A 26800-nucleotide genomic window follows, 5' to 3' on the forward strand; every position below is an offset into this window, starting at 1 on the left:
TACACACAAGCAAGAGGCATTTCTCAATCGATACAAAACATGGATGTACTATATTTCGGAGTTCTTTAGTGTTTGTAGAACCATCTGTAACTGGACATAGATAAGATAACTGTTCTCCAGAACCGAGAACGAAGAGAGTATCACCAATACCAGGTTAGTTGGTGGCGTTTTCCATTAACCAAGCAGTAACCTAGTATGGAAGCATTCACATATCAGTGTTTCTAACAGCAGCCAACGTTGCTGCAGAGTGGAGTGCAACTGTGCAGATACTGTAGTGTGTAGTCTTGCATCGCGCTCATTTGCAATATATGCGGTTGATCCTGCTGCTTGTGGCAATGTGATAAGGACGAGTCTCAGTTTAAGTTTTTTTTAATACAAACAAGATGTACAATACAAAAACACTACATAATTCAAGGTTACCTGATCATTTCAAAAAAACTTTTTTTTTTTTGCTGAGAAAGAAGTCAGCTTAGAAAAATATTTATACAATGGTCAAGAAAACAGACCTACAGCATATTGTATCTTTCATTACCTACAAAATACAGACATCGCACACTACAACATACACATTGAAAATAACACTCATATCTAAACGTACAACCCTGCACCAGCCCCAGTGCTCTCTCCACCTGCAAGTCTCTGTCTATAGTCCGTGTTGGCTGGTGCTGATGATGTCCATGAAGGTGGCTTCTATCCGGTAGCAGAGCTGGACATCCGGGTCAGCACCACCCAGCTCCTCTGCAGCCCTCTGGGGAAGGCTCAGCTTGGACTTGTCCCCTCCTGGAACTACCTCCTGAGGCTTCACCTTCAGGTACTGCAGCCCTGAGGGAGGAAGAGAGGGTACAGGAGAGAGAAGAGGGATGTTAGACTATAATGCTATTGATGCACCTTTATAAATGCTCATCTCTTGTTCAGTGTTCGGGTCAACTTCGATTCAATTCCTGGCAGTTGAATTGGACATACAGTGGTGCCTGAACGGACTGAAATGTATGTGGAATCGACCACATCTCCAATGCAGTTACACTAATGAGTAAATCTGTACACGTGTTCATGGTCTTTTCCTATAAAATTAGATCCAACACTACTGAAAAAAAAAGACTATGGGAGCATTGCAACTAGAATGAGTTCTCTATTATGTAGAAAGAGGAGGAAGGGAAGCGCTACTAAGGTACACAATAGTACATTTTGGTAGACAGAAGGTGCTCTTTGGTAAAAGGGGTAAATTGGTCATCAAAAAGAAAGGAGGACCAAGGCACTCTTCATATAATTGATTAAAATGCCTTTATTAGTATGGCATGTTCAATAGAAACAAAGTTTTTAAAAACTGACGCGTTTCGGCTGCATGGCCTTCGTCGGGGAGTAACAGTTTTTAAAAACTTTGTTTCTCTTGAACATGCCATACTAATAAAGGCATTTTAATGAATTATATGAAGAGTGCCTTGGTCCTCCTTTCTATTTGAGTTCTCTATTATATTCCAAATCACACATGAACATTTCATTACACTAACCGTGATAAGGGCCGAGACACATTGGTTTTTAATCAATAAATCATAATTTTTATGAACTTCCACTGCCCTCCAATACCTTCCTCTTCAGTTTCCTCCTCAATTCATGCCCCTTGGTTGGAGAGCGAGGTAGAGGCAGTGTTCCCTTTTAACACACACACACACACACTTACTGGTGATGAGCGGGTCGATGTCCCTGGTCTTGGTGGACACGTCAGAGGCACAGACCTGTCCCACCTGCACCAGCAGGGTCGCCACGTCATCGTAGAGTGGAGGGAAGGCCTGGCAGAACGCCACCAGGCACGGCAGGGTAGGCATGAAGAAGGAGAAACGCTTGGCACGGGTCAGCACTGAGGGAGAGCAATAGAGAGAAACATATGAACATCATGAACAGCAAGGAGGCTAGAACAAGCTGTACCTAGACCTAACAGGGGAAAAGGCTGTTATGAGTGATGACAATGCTGCACTAACAGAGACCCACCAGGAGATGACACTAACATACCAGAGTACAGAGACAGGGAGGCCGGTAGGACATGATGCAGTAAGGGGAGGAAAAAGAGGGCCAACAATGACAGGGTAGAGATGGGGGAGGGGGAGAGTGATAGATGGATAAAGCGAGAGAGAGCTGACCTGTGAGCAGCGTGGCCATGACACTGACGGCCAGGCGGGCCACGCTGAGGGACTTGGGCAGGGCGTACTGGGTACACAGGTGGGACAGCAGCTGGATGGCAAAGATCTGTAGAGGGAGACAAGAACCAGTTATTGCCAGTACTTTCTGTCCAGAGAGACAGGTTTCAGTAGAAATGTTGCTTAAACAGGCCTGGAAACAAATTGATGTAAAACACTGACAAAGGCACAGGGCTAATCGTGCTCAGCTTTGTGGGCTTGGATGCCAGATGAGGACACAGGGGGGCTCACCTGTTTCTCCAGCTGGGGCTGGGCCAGCAGCTCTGGGATGAAGTCCAGGCAGATATGGATGGAGGGGATGCCAGCTACGGTCAAGGGTAGCAGAGCTTGAGGGTAACCCTGAGACAGAAGGTGAGAGAAGAAAGGAGACAGAATAGAATGAAAGTAAAAAGGAGTGAAAAGCAGAGGGTAAGTAGTAGCTTTGACTGAGCTTCTGTCTTGCGATGTAAACACACAGGGTAGCTGCAGCGGCAGCTTGTGTGCGCAGCACGGATCCAAGCAGGCAGGATTACTGCGACAGAGGGGCAGGATTGTGTTGATGAAGTGAAACATATGGCAGCTTCCTACTACTGGGACTGCTGCAGTCATTCAGGCTGCAGGACATTCCTTCCCCTCTCACGACTCACACACTGACAACAGCTCTTCTGTGGCACACGGGAGGACACATTCATTATCCCAGCCTGTAGACGCCATTTTGTTATGCTGTTTGTTATGACTAAATGCTGCCATGACGGGATCATATCTGTAAAGACACTTTCAGACCTTGAAGCCTTATCAACAAAGGGGCTAGGGGTCCGTTTGGAATTTCAAAAAAAACATCACTTGTACGTAGTAGAACAGTGATTACCTGGAAGTGAACCAGTTTGGCAATGTTGGGGTCAGCGATGAACATCTGGTGCAACAGACAGCAGATGAGACACTGCACCTCCCTCAGGTCACTGAGTAACCCCCCATCCGGCTCGCCTTCCCCTTCCGCTCTCCTGGCCCCCTCTTCCTGTTTGATGGGCCCGGGCGCAGCCCTCATGCTCTGGAGCAAGCTCTCAGCGTCACCCCCAGCCCCTAGGGGCCCAGTCTGCACCTCTGAGGTGGGCAGACACACCTCCAGCAGGATCTGGACTGCAGCACTGTCCTGGAGTCAGAGAGAAGAACAAGACAGAGACGTAATGTGAGATTCTACCTGCAACTGAAATGACTGATGTACTATACACTCTGTGTGTCTGTGTGAGTGGACACGTTTTCCTATACTTGTAGGTACCAGAAGTCCTCAGAAGAACAGTAACAGTAAGTAACAGTAAGAACACTAAAATTCTGATAAGTGAGGACATTTTGCCAGTCCTCTCTTGCAAAAAGGCTATTTTTAGATTTAGGTTTAGGGAAAATAGGATTTTGAATTTTGAATGTCCTCACAAGTATAGTACAGCTGTGTGAAAGAGTATGTATGAGCGGGTGTCTCTCCCACTGTGTTACCTGAGCGGCCAGCAGTGCGTTCTTCAGCTCCTCTCGGGTGACCTCTGGGGTGTCTGGCTGTCCAGCCTGTCCCAGGCCCAGGTTAGAGATGGTCTGGCTCTGCCGGTCAAAGTCTGCTGTTTCCTTCAGGTGGGAGTTGAGGTAGGCCTTGGAGGCCAGGAGGTAGCCATTCAGCATGTGGAGAACAATGTCCATCAGAGGGGGACACCTGAGGAAGGGACACAAAGATGTTGTTTACTCACATAATGATGTAGGCTTCATTGTGTTTAAACAGGAAATACGTTTTACAAATTCCAAGTCTACAATTGCAAAACAATACATTGGGATTCAAATATATTGAGCCCTTCTCCAGCCCAAATTTGATCAAAATGTCTCCCACAGTACACTTGTGTGTGTCTCTCTGCACATTCCAGCTATAGACAGTTGGCAATCGGTTTTCCTGACCCTTGAAACTTGTTTCAGTCCGTACACAAAGAAAAAGGTGCAACAGTAAAGATAACCATGTGCTGTAGCCTACCTGTAGACCCTTTGGTCACAGCGCAGCACGATGAGGGGGTCAACCATCAGGTCATTCTGAATATACCTCTGCTGCCTCAGCATCTTCACTGAGGGCTGCAGGGCATTCACCGTCATCACCCACAGCCTGGAGGAAAACATGGAGGAAAGAGAGCAGGGCCATGGTCAGTGGGGAGAAAATGTTTTCAGACTAAGTGCCTCAGTGATTATTACCTGAACTTGTCCAACACATTTTCATTTTCTGTTGCAGAACGTTTTGCTACGCTGTGGACTTCTAAACACAGTCATAAGGTTTCTTTATAGGGATGATGTTACTACTAGCTATACAGTAGCCTGTTGCAGCAGATCTATTTTGTGATGATCAAATCTATTCAATTGCGAACACCTTTCAGTTTCCCATTGAAAACTCTAATGGTGCATTCAAGCAAGGACAAGATTTCCTTTCAGACAGAGAAGCAGCTACCACCAGTTCTCTTCACACTGTTGTCTGTGTTCCCTCCTGCAGACTGTATGACATTAATCAAATGGTTCCCGTGAGAGGTCGACACTCCAACACCAGCGCTCCCTTCCAGCTTCATCACTCCTTCCTCCCCACAGGCCTCCCTCTGCACAGCACCATTCAATACCACCACAGACGGTTGAAGAGGGGATGAGGAGGGGGGAAAAAAAACTATCTATTATGCCCCAAACCCTGGAGAGTCCCCTCCCTTTTTCCTGCCCTGAGCTGTCGTGTCCTCGTTACAGAGCAGCTATCCACGCATGCGGGGATTCATTGGTCCGCCTGCCTGCTCCTGCTGACTGTAACTCAGTGCCCCTGGAAACACTGGGGCACTGAGGGTCCACCCCCTTATCACCACCAGTGAAGACAGAAATGGAATTGAACATGAACTCCATCTCTGGTCGCGACATCCAGCAAACAAGCCCTTCCTCTCTATAATATTGCTGACCTGCGGGGCATGACAGTGTTGAGGACCATCCAGAGTTTGTTGAGGGTCTGGGGGATGCGTCGGGGGACACTGGGGCCCAGTAGCAGCCCCATGCTACCCGTCAGAGCCTCGGCGTAGGGGATCAGGTCTCCAGCTGACAGCAGGGTCAGGTGGTCCAGCATCCTCATAAGTCTGGGACCACTGGAAGGAACCTTCTGGAAGGCTGGGAGAGAGGGAGGAGAAGAAAAAGCTTTTAGTGAGAGAGTGGAGTCTTAATAGGGCCGATCCTGGATTCGAAAAAACAAAAAAGCGGGGACACCAACAGATTTTGTTTTGGTAAACTGCTGAGTATGGCTGAACAATTTATCAAATGTACATAAAATTGCATATCCATATCGCAAGAGATCCATATTTTTGGCAATATTTTGAAACACCAAGCAGCCGCCTGTAACATCGGTTTTCATAGTTTACTCCGATTGTAGTTTCTCCCTCTAGGATGCTTTTCCACACAAACCAAGTCCCGCCCCCTGTCACTCACTCAAACAGGCAGCAGTTCTCCTCTCTGTAGATTCACTTTCAACAGAATCCAAACAAGAACGATGCTGCATACTTTGCTTCTTAAAAATAAATCCATTTTGTATTTATTTTACTATTAGTTAGTGTATTTAAAAAAAAAATATTACCCCGTTTTCTCCCCAATTTCGTGGTATCCAATTGTTTAGTAGCTACTATCTTGTCTTCTCGCTACAACTCCCGTACGGGCTCAGGAGAGACGAAGGTTGAAAGTCATGCGTCCTCCGATACACAACCCAACCAAGTCACACTGCTTCTTAACACAGCGCGCATCAAAAATAAATATTGAGAAAAAAAGTTTGTGTATCTTCCCATCAGCAAATGCTAGTTAGTTAGACTTAGCAAGCTGCATGTGTCCAATTTTTGGGGCCGTTAGCTGCTAATGCTAATTGCTATCACTAACTAGCAAGCTAAATGCACTGACTGGGATAGGGCAAATCTGGCTAACAAACTGTAGCTCTAATACAGTGGTGGTGTACATCAAAATGTTTGTGCTACAACATGTTCTAAATCAGAGAGGAATAGCGAGGCATATTCTAAAATCTTTGTCTGAATGTAACAGCTATTCAAATCTAACTAGGGTCCCCTGGGAAAGAATGACCAATATTTAGGTTCCAGCCCCGTCACTACTCCTACCTGTCTTTTTCATTCATTATCATGCCAAACACTGTATTCCAACCATATAATTAGAATAATTATTATATATGATTTCAACGGTTCATCCAAGTGTTTTTTAAATATTAGAAGTCAAATCGCAATATTTAGTGCAAAATAAATAAATACATTTGTGATTAGATGTTTTGCCCATATCATGCAGCCCTACAGCTGAGGGATGGGGCTGGAGAAATTAAACCTCTTATATTTAATATAGAAGTCTAAAAAAAAAAAGTACAAATCCTAGACTGCCCTGTTAATACAGTTTATTTAGGGTTGGTTTCCCAGACACAGATCAAACCTAGTCCTGGACTAAAAAGCACTTTCAATGGAGATTTGTAGTCCAGGCCTAAAATGACTCTGGGTTTGGGAAACTGGCCCAGAGTGTTAATAGATTGGCTTGATACAATCTAGTCTCCTTTCCTTCCACTCCACTGATCTGAAACCACAGGACAGCCTGAAGGTGATATAGCAGAGGTCAATCGTGAGGCTTGCTTTCACCTGTCCACTTATTTCACATCAATGTGGATGGAGGGAGCAGATGGCATGGGTAGAAAGGAAAAAAAGCAAGAGAAAGAGAGAGGGAGAGTATACACATCTCTCTAGTCTCAACTCCTCTCTCTTCTGCTCTGTTCTGCAGCTGATTCACTTAAAAGGTCAACCTCCCCATAAAAGCACTGCTTGCATCCCAGGCTCTACTGAACACCACCAAGCCTCTGTTTTGCTGCAGTATAGGATCCCTCCTCTCCTTCCCTCTTTGTGTCCACTGTAATCCAGGAGACGGTCGCCTCTGGGCCTCCTCTTTCTCTTCCTTTCTAAAAACGGCTACTTTTCTCCATGGCACACTAGTGAAATTACTTACATAACCAAGAAACAAGCTCCAGGTTACGATTCAAATTTAAAGATTTTCTTATAAAGAAAATGTATTTTGTTTTTGATGGGGAGAATATTGGATTAAATTTGCGTGTAGATAGATTATTTCCCTCCTAATCAGATGTAGTTTTACAGATGAGATTAGGTTAGAAGTGCCTTGGAGCTATGCAGCAGTAGTAGGTCTGATTCCCTGACAGTGAAAGTATTTGCGTCTCAAATTGCACCCTATGCCCTATAAAAGTAGTGCATATTTAGGGAAAAGGGTGCCATTTGGGATTCAACCATGATGATCTACCAGGGGGCGCCATCTCTCTATTAGAGGCCAATAGCAGCATGATAATCTGACACTGAAGCCCTTACTGCAGGATAACAACACACTTTTCATCACATGACCCTGTGTTTATCCCACTCACTATTACGGAGTCTAGAACTACTCTTCTCTGTTGAGTCCCAACTACCTTCCCAAACTGCACATTACTCTTTATTGGCCTCCTATAGGGCTTCTTCAAAAACTAGCCCCATAAAATCTGATGTAGACTCACCATTCCCAAAACTGTTCTCTCCACCCTAACCCCCATTCCCCACAACCTCCCCACTCCCTCAACCTCCCCAGTCTCACCGTCGTGGAGTTGTGTCTGGGAGTATCTGCAGGTGTTAGAGGTGAGCAGCATCCTCCGGAGCAGAGGCAGGGTTCCTGTCACCTCCTCCTCACACACCCAGTCCTCAACCATACACAGGTGGGGGTAGTTAGTGGCCAGCAGCCGCAGCAAGGCCGAGTGGAGGCCTGGGGAGGGGGGAGGAAAGGAGAGGAGTCAAAAGACTTGACACTAAAACAAGCAAAGGAAAAGAACGCTGACCCTAAAGAAGGCTATTACACTAAAATAAGTTATACACAGTGTTACAAATTAGCAGGTAAGAATGGCTTGCATTAGGTTGATGGTAGTCTACACTAAACACTGGCTACCAGGCAAATACCTGGCTACCTGCCTTATTATTATTCGACCATGCTGGTCATTTATGAACATTTGAACATCTTGGCCATGTTCTGTTATAATCTCCACCCGGCACAGCCAGAAGAGGACTGGCCACCCCACATAGCCTGGTTCATGTCTAGGTTTCTTCCTAGGTTTTGGCCTTTCTAGGGAGTTTTTCCTAGCCACCGTGCTTCTACACCTGCATTGCTTGCTGTTTGGGGTTTTAGGCTGGGTTTCTGTACAGCACTTTGAGATATCAGCTGATGTACGAAGGGCTATATAAATACATTTGATTTGAAATAGGTAACTAAACTTGCTGGAGCACCAAAAGAGAAAGTGTAGTAGGTTAATCAGTAGGCTAACTAGTTGCTTTCATAACATTAACTGGTAAAAAATATAATAAATTACATTTTAAGTTACAAATTATACACTTTTGACTCCCTAAATGATCTGGGTACACTTTGCATATACATAGAATCTATGTTGATGGGGCTTTAAATATGACCGATTAAAAACAATGTCAATTCAAAAGACACTCCAACCCCTACTTACTGTAATAAGTACTTAGGGATACCCTGTACATTAGATGTACTTACCCCCCAACTCCTGTTGCAGGCCCTGGGCCTGGGTGATGAGGTATTTGATGGGGATCTGGTCCATGAGTATGGCAGAGTACGACTTGGGCTTCCTCTGCATCAGAGCTGAGGACAGAGGAGAGGTTGATTTGGCCCTGCTGTCTATTTAAAAACACCCTGTGTGAGTACTACCAGAGTGGGGTGATTCTTCACTGAAATGGCTTCAATAACAATGCTGATGGGCATCATTATTCCTGCCTGAAGGGTGCAGCAGCACAACAATTAAGAGGGGAGCATATGTATAAACTAACACAGACGTAAATGAGGACTAATGAAGGGAGGGAAGACCTTACCATCCAATAAATACTGACTCTGCCAAGTCATTCAGTCCAGTAGGTAACACCTCCCCTGGACATTATACTTGGCTGGTTATTGAGAATAAATGGAAGCTTGAAAGAAAGCCAAGCCAGCCAAGCCAGGAGGGGAGAATGGAATCCCCCATAGCAACACACAGTTTCCTAGTAGCTTAACAACAGAGGACAAAGCCTGCCTTTTCTCTTGGTTCCCTGACACTCTCTCTCTCTGTCCATTCCAAACACAGCATAGCTTCTTCAATGGAGAAGACAATGTAAGTGCCTGAGTGGAGGAGAAGAAAAAGCAGCAACAGGAGGAGAGAAGCCAAGGGTGGCTGAATGAATGAAGTTCAGGAGTAACATAAGCGATGGTACTTGTATTTATCAGGGGATCCCCATGGTACACACCCAGGAGGAGATTGTGTAGGATACATACCCAGTTGTTTAGTGTTGGACAGGAGAGCCTCCTCATAGGACAGAATATAGTAGAGGATTAGGAGCTGTGTGGTGATGCTGTATCTGGAACGCACCGCTCGACCACCCTCTCCCTGCCAGAGAGAGAGATGGAGAAAGAGAGATCGGGGGGAGACAGAGACGAGGAGAGGTCAGGGGCAGGTCGCCACAGAGTGTTCTACACTGCAGGGCCAATGGGCTACTAGCGACAAATGGCCCTCTCTCTGACCTTCTCAGGCAACCAAGGCGGAATAAAAGAACAAAGTGGATGGCAGGACGTGAATACGGCGTTGCTGATGTATGACATCGTTAAATATCATGTCAGTGGCTGCAGACAGCCCAATAGACCAGGGAGACTATAATGATATTAAAGGCAATTTACTCCCAATGGCCTCTAAACATAACGAATGGTCAGATTAATTGAAACGGACCAACTACCATTTAACGTGAATATTTTACATGGTGGCTTTGTATCGCTACTTGCTTTTAAATCTGCACCATCCAGTGATTGTGTCAAACCTTGTTTTATCTCCAAAGCATGTACAACCTGTTTGAGCAATCTATATTTTACAGCATGCATGGATACATTTATATATTTGGGCTGTTAAGAGCTAGTTTGATCTGTCTGACATGTTTTTCTCATGAATTAGCCGTTGATGGAAGGGGTTTTGACCCCTTGCACTGTCTCCACATTTAACTGCCTTAAAATTCAATCTAAAAATGGATTCAATTCGATTTTTTCCTCCAACCGATCTACACAACCTACTCCACATTTTCAAAGTGGCATTTATTTTATAGAACATTTTCCAAATTAATAAAATAAAAGACCCCTGGGTTAACACTTAGTGGAAGCACCTATGGCAGCCATACTCGATGTTCACATAATAATCAGAAATTCCCTTGACCACGCCCATAGATTGTTTTTCCCCAAACTCTTTCCTAGTGACCATCATTGTAAAATAAGAGCCAACTTCGTCATCAATTATACAGAAATAACAAAACACGCCGAAAAGCTGCTGTATTCTTCAATGTACACGTAACCAGGTTAAAAGTCCCAACCTACAGTTCGAAATGTCCCATGTAGGGAAATGGAGCCTGCAAGAAGATCCCTGTGGCTTCAGGCTATTCGGTGTGGGAGTGGGAAATGTGGGGACGCTGTGTTCAAGTAGGCTACACGTAGCTATGTGTGTGGAAAACATTTGATCACAGGTAAGACTTTTAACTTGTTCAGTATAGTCTGTTTAACTCCACTCACTACTTGTAGCTAGCTATATATTCCGTTTGTTTGTGTGGTTGGTATTGGCTAGCTGTTCCGGTCAGTAGCTAGCTAGTACTCACGCAGGCCTACAATATGACATTTTTCTAAGTAGTGAGAATGGTCAGGAAAAGTCATTTTTAGACATGCACTTTTCTTAAATGTAGTTTTGTAATTAACTAAAACAAGCAGATAACAAAAGGTCACGTTCTATCGGATACCGACAGGGACTATTACAGCTGTGGATCATATTAAATAAGATTCTAGCAACCTTGCACTACTCTGAGGGCAACAAATCTATTGTTTTTGTAGAAATTGCTCAAGCTCAGTACATTTGGTTGGGAATCATTGATGGAAAGCAACATTCAAACATTGCCTCTGATTTTCAAGATTTACGTAAGGACTGCGACTGGACCCTTCAGCACCTCTTGGCAAGCCATTCTTGTGTCTTTACCAATGTCTTCACCAAGGAAATGTAATTGTCCCGCCGAAAAATAAAACTATCCCAAGATGATTTTCAAAATGTTTACTTAACCTTTATCTAACTAGGTTAGGTTTACAGGAAAGGACCGTGGGTTTTCCTGGGCTTTGCTACTTTCATATTTATTTTGATGCTGACAAACTCCCCAGTCCCTGCTAGTGACGAGCATACCCATAACATGATGCTGCCACCACAATACTTGAAAATTGTATGGCCTGTATGATTTAAAAGAATGAAGCCTGTGTAAATCTATTCTGTTGGCAACAAGGCCGTTAAGTAATACTGCACGACAAAGGAATTAACTTTTTGGCCTAAATTAAAAACTACAGGTTTGGGTGAAACCCCTATGTATGTTCAAGTATTGTGGTGGCCGCATCATGTTATGGGTATTCTTGTCACTGGCAGGGACTGGGGAGTTTGTCAGCATCAAAATAAATATGGAAGGAGCAAAGGCTAGGTAAAGAGTAAGAGGAAAACCCACCCCAGTCTTTAGAAAACCTTACCCCCTGTGTGTGTGTGTGTGTTACATGCGTGTTTAAAAACTCATTCACCCCTGCAGTGGAGCCTTGGTAGACAGTGAGGATCTCCTGCTCAGTGATTGGCTGGTTGGTGGCCTCAGGGTTGGCCTTGGAAGCTGGGGTCAGGATGGAGTTGATGTACACATCGATGAGGGGCAGCAGCTGGGTGTGGAGCGGGGTGGATGTCTCACACAGCTGCCTGTAGATCCAGTCCTATTGGAGACATGGAATTCAACAGTATTAATGTGTATATTAATATGTATTTGTTGTATAGACTATTGTACCAAAAAGGCTAGTACTAGTAAACAGTTAAACTATTTCTCAGGTGTAAGTGCTCTTTCCCATATCTGCTTTTATAGCAAGTGGAATTCACCATGCTGCTCACCAAAGCCACAACCCTCATTCATTGGAAGTAACCAGTAGATGGAGCCATGAATGAACAGAAAAAGCATGAGGCCAATAACAGAACCACAGACTGGAGAACGGCCTACCTTGATGGAGACCTTGTGCTTGGTGAAGGCTCTGCTGCGGAGCAGCTGGTAGATACAGTGGATGGGCAGGAAGCCTGTGATGTTGGCACTCAGGTTGTTGGTAACCGCCACCCTCACAGCGTGGGCAGTGACCACCTCGGCAAAAATCAATACAGTTTCAATACACCTGGCCAAAACTACGGATGGAGGATCAAATCAGTTCAAATACGAAAACATGAATAATGAAACAAGTTGAAAAGTTGAAATAGGTCAATCATTCTAATTACTGAAATGTTGAAATAATATGGCACTGTATAGCAAATAAACAACATGTAAATCATAAAGAAATATGCTATCTAAAAAGATTAGGCTAACTGTGGACAAATGGTATATGTGGCTGAAGTACCTGCTCAGTGAAAATCTCCTGGGTAAAGATGGTCTTCATTTTGCTCAGAGAGCTGGGCTTAATTGCAATCTGCAGGGAAGAAAGGGTGGCATTTACCAAGAGATCAGTTTAGACTGGTATCATTTACAGAAGGATCAGTTAGACTGGTATCAACCAAGGGAGTTGCTTTTATTGCAGCCAGTACCTAGTGAAAACATCCTGAGGGCAATGAATGAACCTGGCAGTTAATAATTCCACTCTATTCATATTGGATAACAGAAATTCTACATGACAAAAGCAGAATGGATTCAGTGCCGACAGCCTAGGGTGAGAATAAAATTCAATACAACCAAATTACATTGCACCCTCTTTCTCTGAGAAATTAAGTGACAGCAAAAATAACTGAACACAACAGTCAGTGTATTGGCAGGCAGCCCTCTGTTTGTAGGCTCCCTGCATAGCTGAAGTGGAGGAAGTACAACAGTTAGCCACTCTCCCTCTGACTGGACTATCGATCCCTCCACCTTACCTTCATCCCCAAAGTGGAGCAGACCAGCTCGATGATGGCGCTGAGCTGGTTGCTATGGAAATACATGGCAACCAGTAATAGCATCTCTCCGAAGGAAGCGGCGACCCCTGCAGCACTGTACACACAAGAGTGTGTGAGAGAGGGAGAGAGAGAAAAAAAGGGGGTCAGGAGAGAGAGAGATTTAAACCGACGGCTTACAATGCATCTTAGAGGACAGCGCTTTAATAAAATGATTATGCCCAGCTATATTAGACACCCCCCTCCTCCGGCCTAGTGTCCCCTCCACGGCGCCGGGCAACACTCATTTACCATCCCAGAGGGGGAGTTGGGCTGCTGCAGTGATAACTCATGGTTCAATGAAGGGCTTATTACATTTTTAAAAGCCTGTCGGGGCCTCCCGGGTTTGTTCCCCCTTCCAGCCCAACTCCCCCCCTCATCCATCACCACCCACCCTGCCTCGCATCCCTGCACTGTTTGTTTTGAGACAAGCTCTGTCTGGCCTCAGCCTTTCTCCTACCAGAGAAAAACAGGGAACAGTGACTGTAACTGGGGGCATGAAAAAGAACACTCAGGGCACTTTTTTTGTCAGACATTGTTAAATTCTGAGCCTGTTTAACTGGAAGACAATTACTGAATGTCGAGAGACACATATGACTCATGTCATCATGACCATTTTGGAGGTTTGCTAATGAAATGCTCATATCGTGTGAAATGATTGCACCGATTGATGCGCAATCAAGGAAAACTAAAGTATATGAAAGAAAACACATACCGTTTGAACCCAGGTCTGATAATGTCTATCATCACATAAGGACCAGGCCACCATCCTCACCTCTCAAAGTACTCCTCTTCTTTGATCATCCAGCTGAGCCACATCACCATCAGCTGCTCCTGCTCCGGGGTGCTGCAGGAGACACACAATATCACACAACACCGTCACGTAGCCACAGATACCACTCAGTATAACGCTGCAGAGAAGCCACCTGTTTAATCTGGCTCTGTTAACCTAGCGAGAATCTTTCTGCCATCTGCTTGGTACTAGATACAAAGACTACTGTTAGCCTTTCACTGTCACATTGACACATTAGATCAGAGCTGTGAATACTTTGTACTGTGTTCGTTTGTGTGATTTTTATACTAGCAGGGCTCGACATTATCGCTTGTCCTCTTGTCCAGGACAAGTTTTAAAAAGTCAGACAAGAATAAATAGATTTAAGTTGTTAAATCACAATATCAAACAATTACTCCGATCAGAATTGGATCAAAGGCCAACATTGGAATAATATTAAAATCGACTTTTAATGTACATAAATAAAAATGCCTACGTGCATCTTAGCTACAGCCTCTCATGTCCAAACCGATGTTGACATGAGAGATGCTCCAGAAAATGTAGCCAAACTTGAATTACTTTTAATTATATAAATATAGGCTGAACGCCAGTCATGTTTGACAAATATAACGAAGGATAATTAACATTAACACCTAAAGGCCTGATTCGGTCAACAAAGGAGGCACGTTACTTCAGATCAAGTGGTCACAAGACTGGAGAGTTAAGGGTTGTGCCTGTTGAGCACCGCACATCACCCACCTTGAATCTGAGTGGAGGCGGTGAGCATTTTAAAACTATTTAACCATAAACGTAATTGTTTAAAATCTAGACGTTTAATGTCATTTTATGAAGCATGTCTTACCTTGTTTTAAAGTAGCCTAGCCAAAATACAACCACAGAAATGTTGAGGGAATTATTTTAGAAACCAGCATTTTTCTCATGTTCTATTGGTTTTCAAAAGCAACATTATTTTATTGTCCAACAGCCAAAGACAATTTCAGCCATATTAGTAACCCATGCTAGTTGATACATCTTTAGGGCTCCCCTCAGTCTCCATTTGTAATGGATATTTTCATCTCTGTCACATGAAACCACTTGCACGTGCCATGCATTTTTGAGAACGGTGTTTTCCCGCTAATCGCAAGTTTTGGAACATTCGCACATACCCTACAGCCATGTGCACATTGTTCAGCTTATAATATGAAGAAATACATTTTAAGTTAAACAGTCTAATCGGTTGCATCAGCCTCATTGCTAAACAAAATACAATTACGTGCAGTGGTTGTATTCATTTTGGATCCATAGAGGGAATTATTTTATAAAGAGATGAAAAAGTATTTGGTTGTAATTGTAGCCTAATGTTGTAATATTTTATAGGCTAACAAGGGTGGCCAACTATCCTCCAGGAGAGCCTTTAAAGGGGAGTGTTGTATTTTGAGACTGGCTTGAATATACAAAGAAGCCAATAGGCAGAGTGTAGCCTTCATTTCTGTCTGATTCTCGATGGTAAAAAGAAGATAGCAATGCGTTTTAAAATTGTGTTACAGACCATTTAACATTTTGAAAAGTGGAACTTTTTTTTTTAAATATATTTTTTATATCAGTTCTTCTTGTCCAAAGGACAAGTGGCTAAAAAAGTTAAGCCCTGCCCTCTCCTCCCAACCATTTCATGTGTTGAACGCGTCAGTGTCATTTTTTCTTGACGTGTGTTTTTACATGTCAAATTCATATAGAGATGTTGCTCGTGGTCATACCTGACGAGTGTGGGGAAGGCCAGTAGTTTACAGAAGGACAGAGAGACAAATCGAACCCCAGCTGGAGTGGCCGGGGGTCGACTGGTCATGAGCTGGAGGAGCTGCTCTGCCTCCTCATCAGTGGGCCTGTCAACGGGGGAAAGACACACACATTACTTCAACATGTCACAAACACACACAAATCTTCCAAAGGTTAATTACATCCTTTAAAAATGTTAAATAACTCCCCCATCATGAAAATAATTCATGAACATTTCAAACAGTGGAACTATCAGAGACCATCAGTGCTATCCCAACTGATCTCCCCTCCCTCTCCTCCTCCTCCGTGTCACCTACCTGAGTCCTGCGATGCCCATGAGGGCACAGTAGAGTCTGAGCAGGGCGGAGGCCTTCACCACATGCTCCTCCCGGAGACCAGAGTACCCAGAGCTGCTCTCTGCGTCCTCCACACTGTCGTTGGGCTCGTGGGTGCTGCGCGACCGGGGCAAGATGGCCACCAGCTCCAACAATAGCTGCCTACGCATCTGCCACAGCACAGAACTGCTCTCACGCTTCCTCTGAGGGAGGGGAGTTTGTAAGAGAGTAGAAGGTATCGGTGAGACCTGTGTGTGTGTTTGAGGAGCAGAATGTACATTTGTATAGTTCAAATCTCATTGTAGGCAGTGTTCTTCACCTGTTGTCCGTTGCGTATGAACATGCTGAACCAGGTGCGTACTTTCCCATTGGTGCCCAGCAGCAGCCCACTAACGTAGGACACCAGAGGGCTGACTGCATCATCGGCCGTGTCAGGCTTATAGTCCAGGGTCAGGGCCACACCCAGACCTGGCAGGTGACACTCCTCCACCTGGGGAGGACAAACACACAGTGGACAGGACAGCATGACAGTTTTCATCAGGGCAGCAAACAGCAGTGGCATTTGCACAGCTCTACGGTTTAAGAGCCGAGTTGTACTGTGCTGGCCCGGTTACAAATCCACCCTAGTTGCTGGAAAGGACAAATGGTTCATGTAACGACAGTGTGAAAAAGGCATAAGAGAGATGGACTCACCACCATGGCTCTGATGTTGAGTGCCTGGGAGGGGTTCATCTGACACAGCTGTCTCAGGGCCTCTGTCCTGCGTCTCCCTCCCATGCTCTCCTCATCCTGACGCTCCCCGTTCTTTATCAGGCCCCTGCACACTGAACACACCACAGATATCAGTTACATGCTATGCGGAGAATGGTTGTTCTTTTCAGAGGATGTGTTACATTATCTTATCAAAATACTATTTTACAAATACATCTGTATGAAATCCGTACAAATAAAAAAGTTATGGAATAATGGGATTTGACTGATGAAATTTGATATACATTTTCATGTTTGGGTTATTCAAATCATTTGTTGTTATTAATAATAACAGAGGATATGAAAGATGCATGAAAACAAGCCATTGTTCCATGTTTTTAACCTTCTCTCAAGGATCTTTAACAATTGTTCTTTGTCCCGCCAGAGCATTTTCTCTGTCTGTTTGCTTCACCTTCAATGTCTGTAGCAGTGCATTATGCCATAGTAGACAGACTGCTTACAGAAACCCAATGAGGCCTGGAATCATTACTAATTTATTTGTAAATAAGATCTAATAGCTCTCAAAAGCACATGCACTTTAACAGGGCTTCTCTTTTTGACCGGTTATTCACTGTAGCTGACAGTCTAAAATACTAAATGTTTATGGCCAACAGACTGTGAATTGCACTAAAACTAGTGCATGATTAGTGCTGTTTGAGGACGGTTCGGTTTTGGCTCGATTGTTTAAAAAATAATAACGGTTTTCAATAAAAAATATTTAACATTATTTTAGAGCTTCCCTCAGCCATCACCTGCCTTTTTTGCTGACAGAGTGAGTGGAATGCAGTAACGCAGAATAAAACCATTAGAGCCCAATTATGGTAGTTAACGCCCATTACGGCTTATCACTTATTAAGCATAACATATTCACATTACCGACTTTAAATCAAACATTTCAGTTGTGTATATTACTTATTTGATGACTTATTTTTCTATCCTTAAAAAGCAACAAATCCCTTTTAATGACCTATGTGGCATCGATAGGAGTCAGAAACAGTTATTCTAGTGTCAATATTGACTACAACACGTTGAACATTCTTTTACTTGAGAAATACTGCACCAAACACCTAAGATGAACAATTGCGCAACTAAAACATCCTTGGCAAAAACATCTACATTTGTCATCTTATATTTATTCTGGGGATTTTGAGGAAGTGACATAGGCTTCCGTGACTACAGTGTCCCATGGGGGACAAACATTAACCAAACACGGAATCAGTCAGGAAACACACCAAGACTGAAATCTTGTTTTTCTAATGATGAACAGAAAAACACTTGCCAATCTGCGTGTTCAGTTGTACTCAGGCAGTAGCAGCCAGTGAGCCAGACAACAGTGGAGGCTGGTGGGAGAAGCTATAGGAGGACAGGCTCATTGTAATTGCTGGACTGGAATAATTGGAACCGAGTCAAACATGTTGTTTCCATATGTTTGATACAGTTCCATTGATTCCATTCTAGCCATTACAATGAACCCATCCTCCTATAGCTCCTCCCACCAGCTCCCACTGCCAGGCAACCATCTTTTATTTAATAAATTTAACTAGTTAAGAACAAATTCTTATCTACAATGACGGCCTCCTGCAGGGATTTTGCCTTTTGGTAGGCCGTCATTGCAAAAATAGCTGAAGTTGGAGACTTTTATCTCCCTCACCAACTTCAAACATCTGCTATCTGAGCAGCTAACCGATCGCTGCACATAGTCTATCGGTAAATAGCCCACCCAATTTGACCTACCTCATCCCCATACTGTTTATATTTATTTACCATCTGATCATTTATCACTCCAGTGTTAATCTGCAAAATTGTAATTATTCGCCTACCTCCTCATGCCTTTTGCACACAATGTATATAGACTCTCTTTTTTTTTTCTACTGTGTTATTGACTTGTTAATTGTTTACTCCATGTGTAACTCTGTGTTGTCTGTTCACACTGCTATGCTTTATCTTGGCCAGGTCGCAGTTGTAAATGAGAACTTGTTCTCAACTAGCCTACCTGGTTAAATAAAGGTGAAATAAAAAATAAAAAAATTGTAGGCTGTCATTAGCTAACAAACTATTTTATCTTCCATCTCCCCTACTTACAAAGAATTGCATATGCCATAAAAGACTCAAGACCAAGTTAGTTACCGCTTCATGTTCAAATTGTATTGGTCACATACACTTGTTTAGCAGATGTTATTGCGGGTGTAGCGAAATGCTTGTGTTTCTAGCTCCGACAGAGTGTGTGTGTGTGTGTGTGTGTGTATAGATATATAGGACAAAACACACATCACGACAAGAGACACCACACTACTACATAAAGAGAGACCGTAGACAACATAGCATGGCAGTAACACATGAAAACAGCATGGTAGCAACACAAAACATGGTACAAACATTATTAGGCACAGACAATAGCACAACGGGCAAGAAGGTAGAGACAACAATACATCACGTGAAGCAGTCACAACTGTCAGTAAGAGTGTCCATGATTGAGTCTTTGAATGAAGAGATGGAGATAAAATGGTCCAGTTTGAGTGGTATTTTGCAGCTCGTTAGTCGCTAGCTGAAGCAAACTGAAAAGCGGCGTGTTCCAGGAATGTGTGCGCTTTGGGGCCCTTTATCTCTGTGCTCCCTATTGAATGAGTAATACTATTTAGCTAAGCTAGTAGTCGCTAGTTGGCTGACAAAATAATTGTACTAGTTCTTCAAAGTAGATAAGGCATACTTTCAAGACTGCTTATTACCAACTACTTTAATGATCAATCTGGTAGAGCTACCTCACAAACTCTTTCTTTCGTCGTGGTGTTGTGTCAATCCTCTCTCATGCGGTCTATATCTGCCTCTGTCCATGGCAGTAATGAACATGCGCAATGGATTATGCTCATTGTAGTCAATTACCAGGTTTCTGCGCTGAACTAAGTTTTATATTTGCCTAATGAAGACGACATCTTCCAAGCGTCCCACATAGTTATTTCTCTCATGAATTATTTGATTTCTCTTGAGAAACGGCGCGTTGAGCTCACAAAAAAGTATACGTAAATGTTATTCAAGTAATTGAACCAACGTCGGTCAATTAGTTGTTTTATAACCCCAAAAAATAACGACTTCAGTTAATCGCTCAGGACTAACTGAAACTATTTTATCTTCCATCTTGCCTACTTACGAAGAATTGCATATGCCATAAAAGACTCAAGAAGACCATGTTAGTTACCGCTTCATGTTCAAATCAAATTGTATTGGTCACATACAAGTGTTTAGCGGGTGTAGCGAAATGCTGTTGTTTCTAGCTCCAACAATATCTAACAACTTCACAACATATACCTAATACACACACATCTAGGTAAAGGAATGGAAGATGTACATATGCTGGGTAAAGTTATGCCTCACACTTGATGCCTCAAGACAGGGCCCATTTCCCGCCCATTTATCTGAAAGAGGCCCATTCCAATAGCAAGCCATGAGGATTCACTAATGTTCAGCGCTATGTGATGTCTGCCGATTGACTGCTTCCTTCTCGCTGGTCTCGCTGATGCAAATAGGCTATTGACTCAGGCCTGACCCCCTGGTTGATAAGGCGGCACCAGAGGCTGCTAGCAGAGCTAGATCTTCATAATGTGTCTCTCAAAGCAGAGAACACACACACTCTGGGCCAGTAGCAAGACAATCATACTCATCTATATTATAAGGAGTACACATTAATCTAGTCCTACCTCTGGGGCTGAAACATTGTCCAATTACAAGGGGAAATACCTAACTGGGTGAAGAAATGTGGAATAGGCAGCCAATGTCAATAATTATCTGCCTAGAATTACAATGGGATCTATACAGACACTGATTATTCTATTAGATTAAATATACTCCACCTATAGACTAGGATCAGCTTGCCAAACATGTGGGCCGCAGGCTCAATAAAACCAGCTAATCAACTAATACGGTCTTATAATTAGTAGTACAGGCATGGTAAAGCTAAACAATTTGTGCAACATACTGTAACAGTCCAAACGTAGAATATATATTTATTGTTAATTTTCATAGACATTATTTTGCATCGTTCACCCTACCTTCATTAAAGCTGTCAGGGACGTTGGCAACCAGCAGGCACAGAAACCAGTCACCGTTTCTCACATGCAGCAAAGCCTCTGCCACGTCTATGATGGGCAGCAGAGAGGGCAACTCTGAGGACAAGAGGAGGAGGAGGGGGGGGGCTGCAAACATCAAACTTGGGGGCTCCGTGCAAAACCAGTTATTTGATCTGAGAAAAGCTTCCAAATCAAAATCAGAGAAATTGCTGATTCTCAAATATGTTTTAGAAAACTGTCATTTCCACATAATGAGGTATTTTCTATTGACGCAAGTACCTGCTTGAAGTATACAGAGAACATCTGCAACTTCTTCCAGGTAAACAGGGCTCTCAAATAGCTCAGAGGACTTCAGGAACCATTCCCCATTGGAATCAGCCACCTGTAAGACAAAACAGCCAAATTAACAACACACAAATACAAAATTGAGTATGATAAACTGGACGCTTGCTAAAGGCAGGGCCACGTGATTCAGTTGGGCGCTACCCATTGGTGGTGGAGGTGGTTCCCCCTTGCCTGGTAAAGTGCTTTGAGGGCCTGTAAAAGCGCCATACACATGTTAAACTAACCCCGTGGGAAGCAGTGAGATGACTGTTACCTTGTTCATGATGGCCAGTAGTTCACTGAGTGCCAGCCTGAGTCTCCTGAGAGGGTCACTGTGTTCAAACTCCAGGGTGAGGCCATGCTGCAGCTGAGACACCAGGATGCTCTCTCCATTAGAGCCACCCGCCTTGTGCCTGTCAGAGGGGACACCACCACACCAGAACAATCAGTATCTCCGATCCACTAAGGCTGGGACAACACCAGTATCGCAATGCTAATATTGCGATACTTGTTGGTATCGTGGCAAGGAAAGAAAACACAAAGCGGATTTATCTTCTTTAGGAAAACAGCCCTAATGTTGAAAACAAATCATTATGTTGTCATCCAGTCACATGTATTTATTTTACAAGCTATAGCACACAATATTTTACATACAGCAGATTTGTAAAGGACAAAAGAGTCTACTTCATGTTTTCAATTTTTTGCAATGGAAAAAATATTGCGATACTGGTCCTGACCCTAACATCCACACAACATGCTAAACAAACTCTTTACTCTGTTAAACAAATGGGAGATTCAAAAAATATGTATTTGATTTTCCAAGTTTATTTACAAAAGGCTAAATATGAGGTTAGTCATATTACTAACCAAACACATCTACTTTGTGTTTTCTTGTTTACTTGAGTTGAGTGTCCTTGAGTGTAATAATACAGTTAACTAGTGTCTCTGTCTCTGAGATCATTCAAAGGTTTTACCTGAGTTGCTGCTCCTTCCTGGCATCCTGCTCCAAAGCATGGAAATCGACAGACAGGAGGGCCACAATGGAGTTGACAGCCTCCACCCCGGAGAGCAGGCGCAGGATGAGCTTCTTGTCCTGGGCCCAGGACTGGCTCTGGTCGGCTGGGGCACACAGAGCCATCCGAACCAGGCAGGGCAGCAGGAGCCTCAGCTCTGGGTCACTCAGGGCAGCCAGACGCACCACATCCACCTTCTGCATGGCCTCAAAGGCATATGGGCTGACAAACTGCAGTCCTGCACTTTCTGACATCTCTGCTGGTAGTCTGGGACTGGGTCCACACCTCTCTGCTGGTAGTCTGGGACTGGGTCCACACCTGAGAGACTGGACAGAGTGAGGTTTCTAGTTGATGCTGTCCTGATGCTCCAGCTTAAAAGTGGAACTATTTGTAGCTTGGCATTCAATTGACTTGCTTCAGAAGTTTATGTTGCTTTGGATTTGAAGCTTCAATTATAGTTTTTTCCATGCAGTCATGTGAACAAAAATAATTTTGCATCCTTAGTTTATCAGCAAGTTAGCCAGAAAGCTGGTGACTTATTTAGGAACAGGCTGTGAATAAAAGGCATCGCTAACAAGCCTACTAGCTAAGCTAAACTCGCTTTGTGCTGACTTCTTAAGATAGCTAACGTTACAACATGATCATGAAACACTTCCTGATGATTTTAAGAGCAGGGAGCTTACCTAGTTAGTTAAACTAGTTTACATTAACATGATTTCAGGATTAAAGAAATAGCAATAATGGGCTAATGGTAACATAACTAGTAGCTAGCTAGCTACCTTGCTAGTTAGCTCAGTCAGCAACAGCTAGATAAGCTAGCCTAGTATGTCTGAAGGTGGAGTTCTTTAAATATAACGTTACATGTTATCATTAATCGATAATAAAACACGTGTCAACCGGTATAAATGTAACATTACCTTCTCTAGGGATGTGTCAACGAAGGAATGTAGCCTTTAGGACGTCAAACCTCTCACTCACGTAGCACAACAGCCACTCGTATGCATTCGCTGTATCCGTATTTCTGCTCCTAACAGTTAGCTAACGTAGCTAGCTCGCGAACTCTGACAGTCTCATTCTTACGAATCTGTCTGTTTAAAGTAATTCAACCTATGTTCAGATAAATAAATATTTACAATATGATCACAATAAATTAATGTACATAAGTGACTACTTCAACATTAAAGGCTATATGGGCAGATGTGGGCAAAATGTTCAGCCACCACGGCTAGCTAGCAGAGTGCCTGGGAGTAGCTAGCACTAGCATTACTAGCATGCATTGGGGCGCTCCGCGTGCACTTTTTTGTCAGACTGCTGCTCTACCCCCCTGGATGACAGCCAAACAAAATCATGGTTGAATAAAGGAACAATACGTTATCTTTTAGCAACTGTTTTACAAAAGTCTATAATGCTTTTTTCCCTCTGATTATTCTACAGGGTTGAATGATTTTGTTCCAGTGCAACATTGTCTAGTGCCAGCGCACACTGATGTTGAATCAGGTTAGAACTGGGATAGAATAAAACCCTGCACATCGGGTCTCCAGGACCGGGACTGTCAGTGCTTTCATCATCCTTGCGGGCTACTATGTGCCTGAATCACAAGTAAAAAAAAAAATCTTGTTGACAGACTTTTTTTTTTTTAATGCAGATCCTGTAACAATCCCGATTTGGACCATTACTTTAAAAACGGGCACTATTTGTATAAATTGGTATCAAATTTTTCTGAGTTCAAATAATATATAGATACATCTGTATACAGGCCTGTCTACACACAAAAGCAGACCATAGTCCAAAGGCCTAGATTTTAACAATAGAAAATGTCTTGCAGTCTTATGCATGAATATGTTGAGGTGTCAGAAGTATGCAAGAGAAGATACATGACATTGGATTTTAGTGAAAGTACAGTTTTATTCCGAACAGGCGAAGATACAAGAGATCAATCTTCTTCTGTGCACAAATAAACACTGCATATCCATGGGCTTCCCTCCATATCCGGTTAAAGTTCATTTACACCACACATTTACTATCACATAGAAGTAAAATAGAGTTGGTCTAAATGCATCCGTAACCACTCAGAAATGGTGTCAAAAAAATAAACCTCAAAAGCCAATTGGGATTTGTATGGATAAGAAGAGGCATAGTATCCTCGTATATATCAGATTGATTACAGCTGCGCTATCTGTGTAGCGACCATTCATGTAAATTCGCAAGTTCAGGCTGGCTCGCCAGGCTAGCGGTATAGAGGGATGTGCTAAAAAGGACACTGCATTACTGAAAGGATAGGAGCTCTTTTTGCTCTATTCTTTTTTATTCCTCTGTCAAGATCTGTCATCAGACAGGGGTCAAACCTGAGGTCAGCTACATCCAAAAGAAGCCAATGGTTTTCTTCCAAATAATTGCACCTCACAATCCCTCTCCCAGTAAGCAAGAACCACAACAAATGCACAGGTAAAATTGAGTTGACGCACTTTATTCCTAAAACAGAAGCCGCACCACCCATCGCTGGCACGGCATTCATATATAATTATTTATATATATTGCCGTTTATTTTTTTTTTGTCTAAATGTGTGGTATAAAATACTATATATGACAATGTACCTCTTTATTTGAACACAGTGAACTTCATTGCTGTACAAGTCCTCTGCTGCTACAGCTTAGCTGTAAATCCTCCACGCACAAAGTTAACACAATCTACTTCTTCTGTACATCGTGACAATACAAATATTCTGTCCCCAATACAAAAAATAATACTCTAAAAGCAAACTACTGCGACTTTATTTCATTTTTCTGGGGGGTTTTGTTTGTTTTTTAATTAAGAAGATTACATATATCTTAGACCAATTGCCTTAAAGCAGGAAGGCGATATAAACCTTCAAGATATTTATTATATATAAAAGAGATTAAGACAAATCATACATTTAAAAACTTACAATAAATAAGATAGATGCAGGCATTTCATTTGGATAAAATGTCATCCAAAGGAAAAAAGGGAATTTTTCGGGTCTTAAAACCAAGGATCCATTCAAGTGTTTTGATCACTGAAATGAGACTTGATTTCCAATACTTTACATGTTTCCCAAACGGTTTTGCCACAGTGTTACCATGGCATTACCACAGCAAATACAATGGCAACCGGGATCTCTCTCTTTTTCTCTTGTTCCTGTTATTAGCATCACCCGTTCCAGACATCTCCTTTCTTCTTCTTCCACCACAGTGGTAGGAGCGGACTGAGATGTTTCTATGACCCGTTTCTATTGCCGTCGCTACGGCCAAGGCATTCCTTCCATCCAGCAGCCTTCTCTAATCTGCTCCTATTCAAGTCCAGCATCACCCTGCCAGGTTGGAATTTCCTTTGGCATGTCCCCTAATTTTCTCCCCTTCCCCTCCACCCTTGAGGCTATTTGTTACAACATCTTCATGATGAAGTTGTACATCTGGTTGAGCACCACAAAGTGGATGGGCAGACAGGAGCGCCGATCCTGCGTCGCGGGGTCACACGTCAACCAGGAAAGGGCATTGTACTGCTCCAGCACAAATCTACAGAGGGAAGGAGAGAGGAGGAGAGACACGGCATGTGTTATTCACAATGAACACACCTCTCAAAGTGAGCACAAACCTTGAGATCAAGTGGAATACATTACTCTCTCTTTGATAAGCACTTTAGATAGACCAGAAATGGATTGAAAGCATGTCGTAAGATCTTTAATGGCTGAGCCGTGGATGAGATTGACCCTTTGACTGCGGACTGTATTTCTGACCGCATAATGTGTGGTCTCATTTTTAGATCCTCGTGAGGACCTGAAATCCACAAAAGTCCCCACAAGGATGGTAAAACAAAGAAAATGATCCCTCGTGGGGACATTTCCCACATCCCCAAGAGGACAACGGCTATTAAAAGCTTAGGTGTTAGGTTTAGTGTTACGGTTATAATTAGGGTTAGGGGTTAGGGAAAATAGGAATTTGAATGGAAATACATGTCTGTGTATGTGTGTGTTTACTAGGGATGGGAATTTGAATGGAAATACATTTCTGTGTATGTGTGTGTTTACTAGGGATGGGAATTTGAATGGAAATACATGTCTGTGTATGTGTGTGTTTACTAGGGATGGGAATTTGACATTTTTTGACTGTTCGAGTATTCACATGTTTTTTTTTTAATCAAATGGAAAAACACATTTTTAGAACTGGAAAAACATACAATAGGTGCACATTTATCTATATGCCATCAGATAGCAACAACGATTCATTTATCATAACCATTACGTACATTACTCAGTATGTGTGTGTAGAGGGAGCGGTCGGAACGCAACTGAGTGAATGAGATACGGAGGGGAAATGACATTTAGGGAGAAGAACAGTGCGATGCTTGGATTGTTTTGTTGTTGTTGTTGTGTCCCGCAAATGCACATGTACAAATGGACACTAGAGTCAAAACAAATTAATGTTGTCTTCAAGACAACATTTCACTTGCCTGTTCGGGCAGCCACAAAGCACATTCCACCAAATAGTTTTACAGTATTTGAC

The 26800-nt window shown here is 43.1% G+C and overlaps 2 protein-coding genes across 3 annotated transcripts in view; both read right to left on the bottom strand.

The window, feature by feature from the left end:
• Positions 1-351: 351 nt before the first annotated feature.
• LOC139423098 (integrator complex subunit 2) lies at positions 352-23552 on the bottom strand. Of its 2 annotated transcripts, none has more exons than XM_071174746.1 (25): positions 23197-23552; positions 22241-22605; positions 21541-21679; positions 21222-21324; positions 20925-21038; positions 16825-16955; positions 16451-16621; positions 16114-16334; positions 15778-15903; positions 14027-14098; positions 13195-13309; positions 12687-12755; positions 12302-12436; positions 11844-12023; positions 9540-9651; positions 8772-8876; positions 7821-7985; positions 5123-5324; positions 4177-4302; positions 3660-3867; positions 3040-3321; positions 2424-2531; positions 2136-2241; positions 1679-1855; positions 352-822 (listed from the first exon to the last, which is right to left on the bottom strand). In XM_071174746.1, exons 2-25 carry the CDS (start codon positions 22531-22533, stop codon positions 644-646), a joined length of 3639 nt encoding a protein of 1212 aa, XP_071030847.1. In that variant the 5' UTR covers positions 22534-22605; positions 23197-23552; the 3' UTR covers positions 352-643. The 2 variants fall into 2 exon arrangements, with proteins under 2 accessions (XP_071030847.1, XP_071030848.1); XM_071174747.1 differs by having other exon boundaries at positions 22241-22597; positions 23197-23544.
• Positions 23553-24730: 1178 nt separating this feature from the next.
• LOC139423099 (mediator complex subunit 13a) overlaps positions 24731-26800 on the bottom strand; it is a 112490-nt gene continuing 110420 nt past the window's right edge. The window contains exon 30 of the mRNA XM_071174748.1: positions 24731-25813. Coding sequence (XP_071030849.1) covers positions 25681-25813 — 133 coding nt within the window. The 3' untranslated portion in view covers positions 24731-25680. The remainder of the gene's footprint in view (positions 25814-26800) is intronic.

This window comes from Oncorhynchus clarkii, chromosome 12 (assembly GCF_045791955.1).
Source record: "Oncorhynchus clarkii lewisi isolate Uvic-CL-2024 chromosome 12, UVic_Ocla_1.0, whole genome shotgun sequence".
Lineage (NCBI taxonomy): Eukaryota > Metazoa > Chordata > Actinopteri > Salmoniformes > Salmonidae > Oncorhynchus > Oncorhynchus clarkii.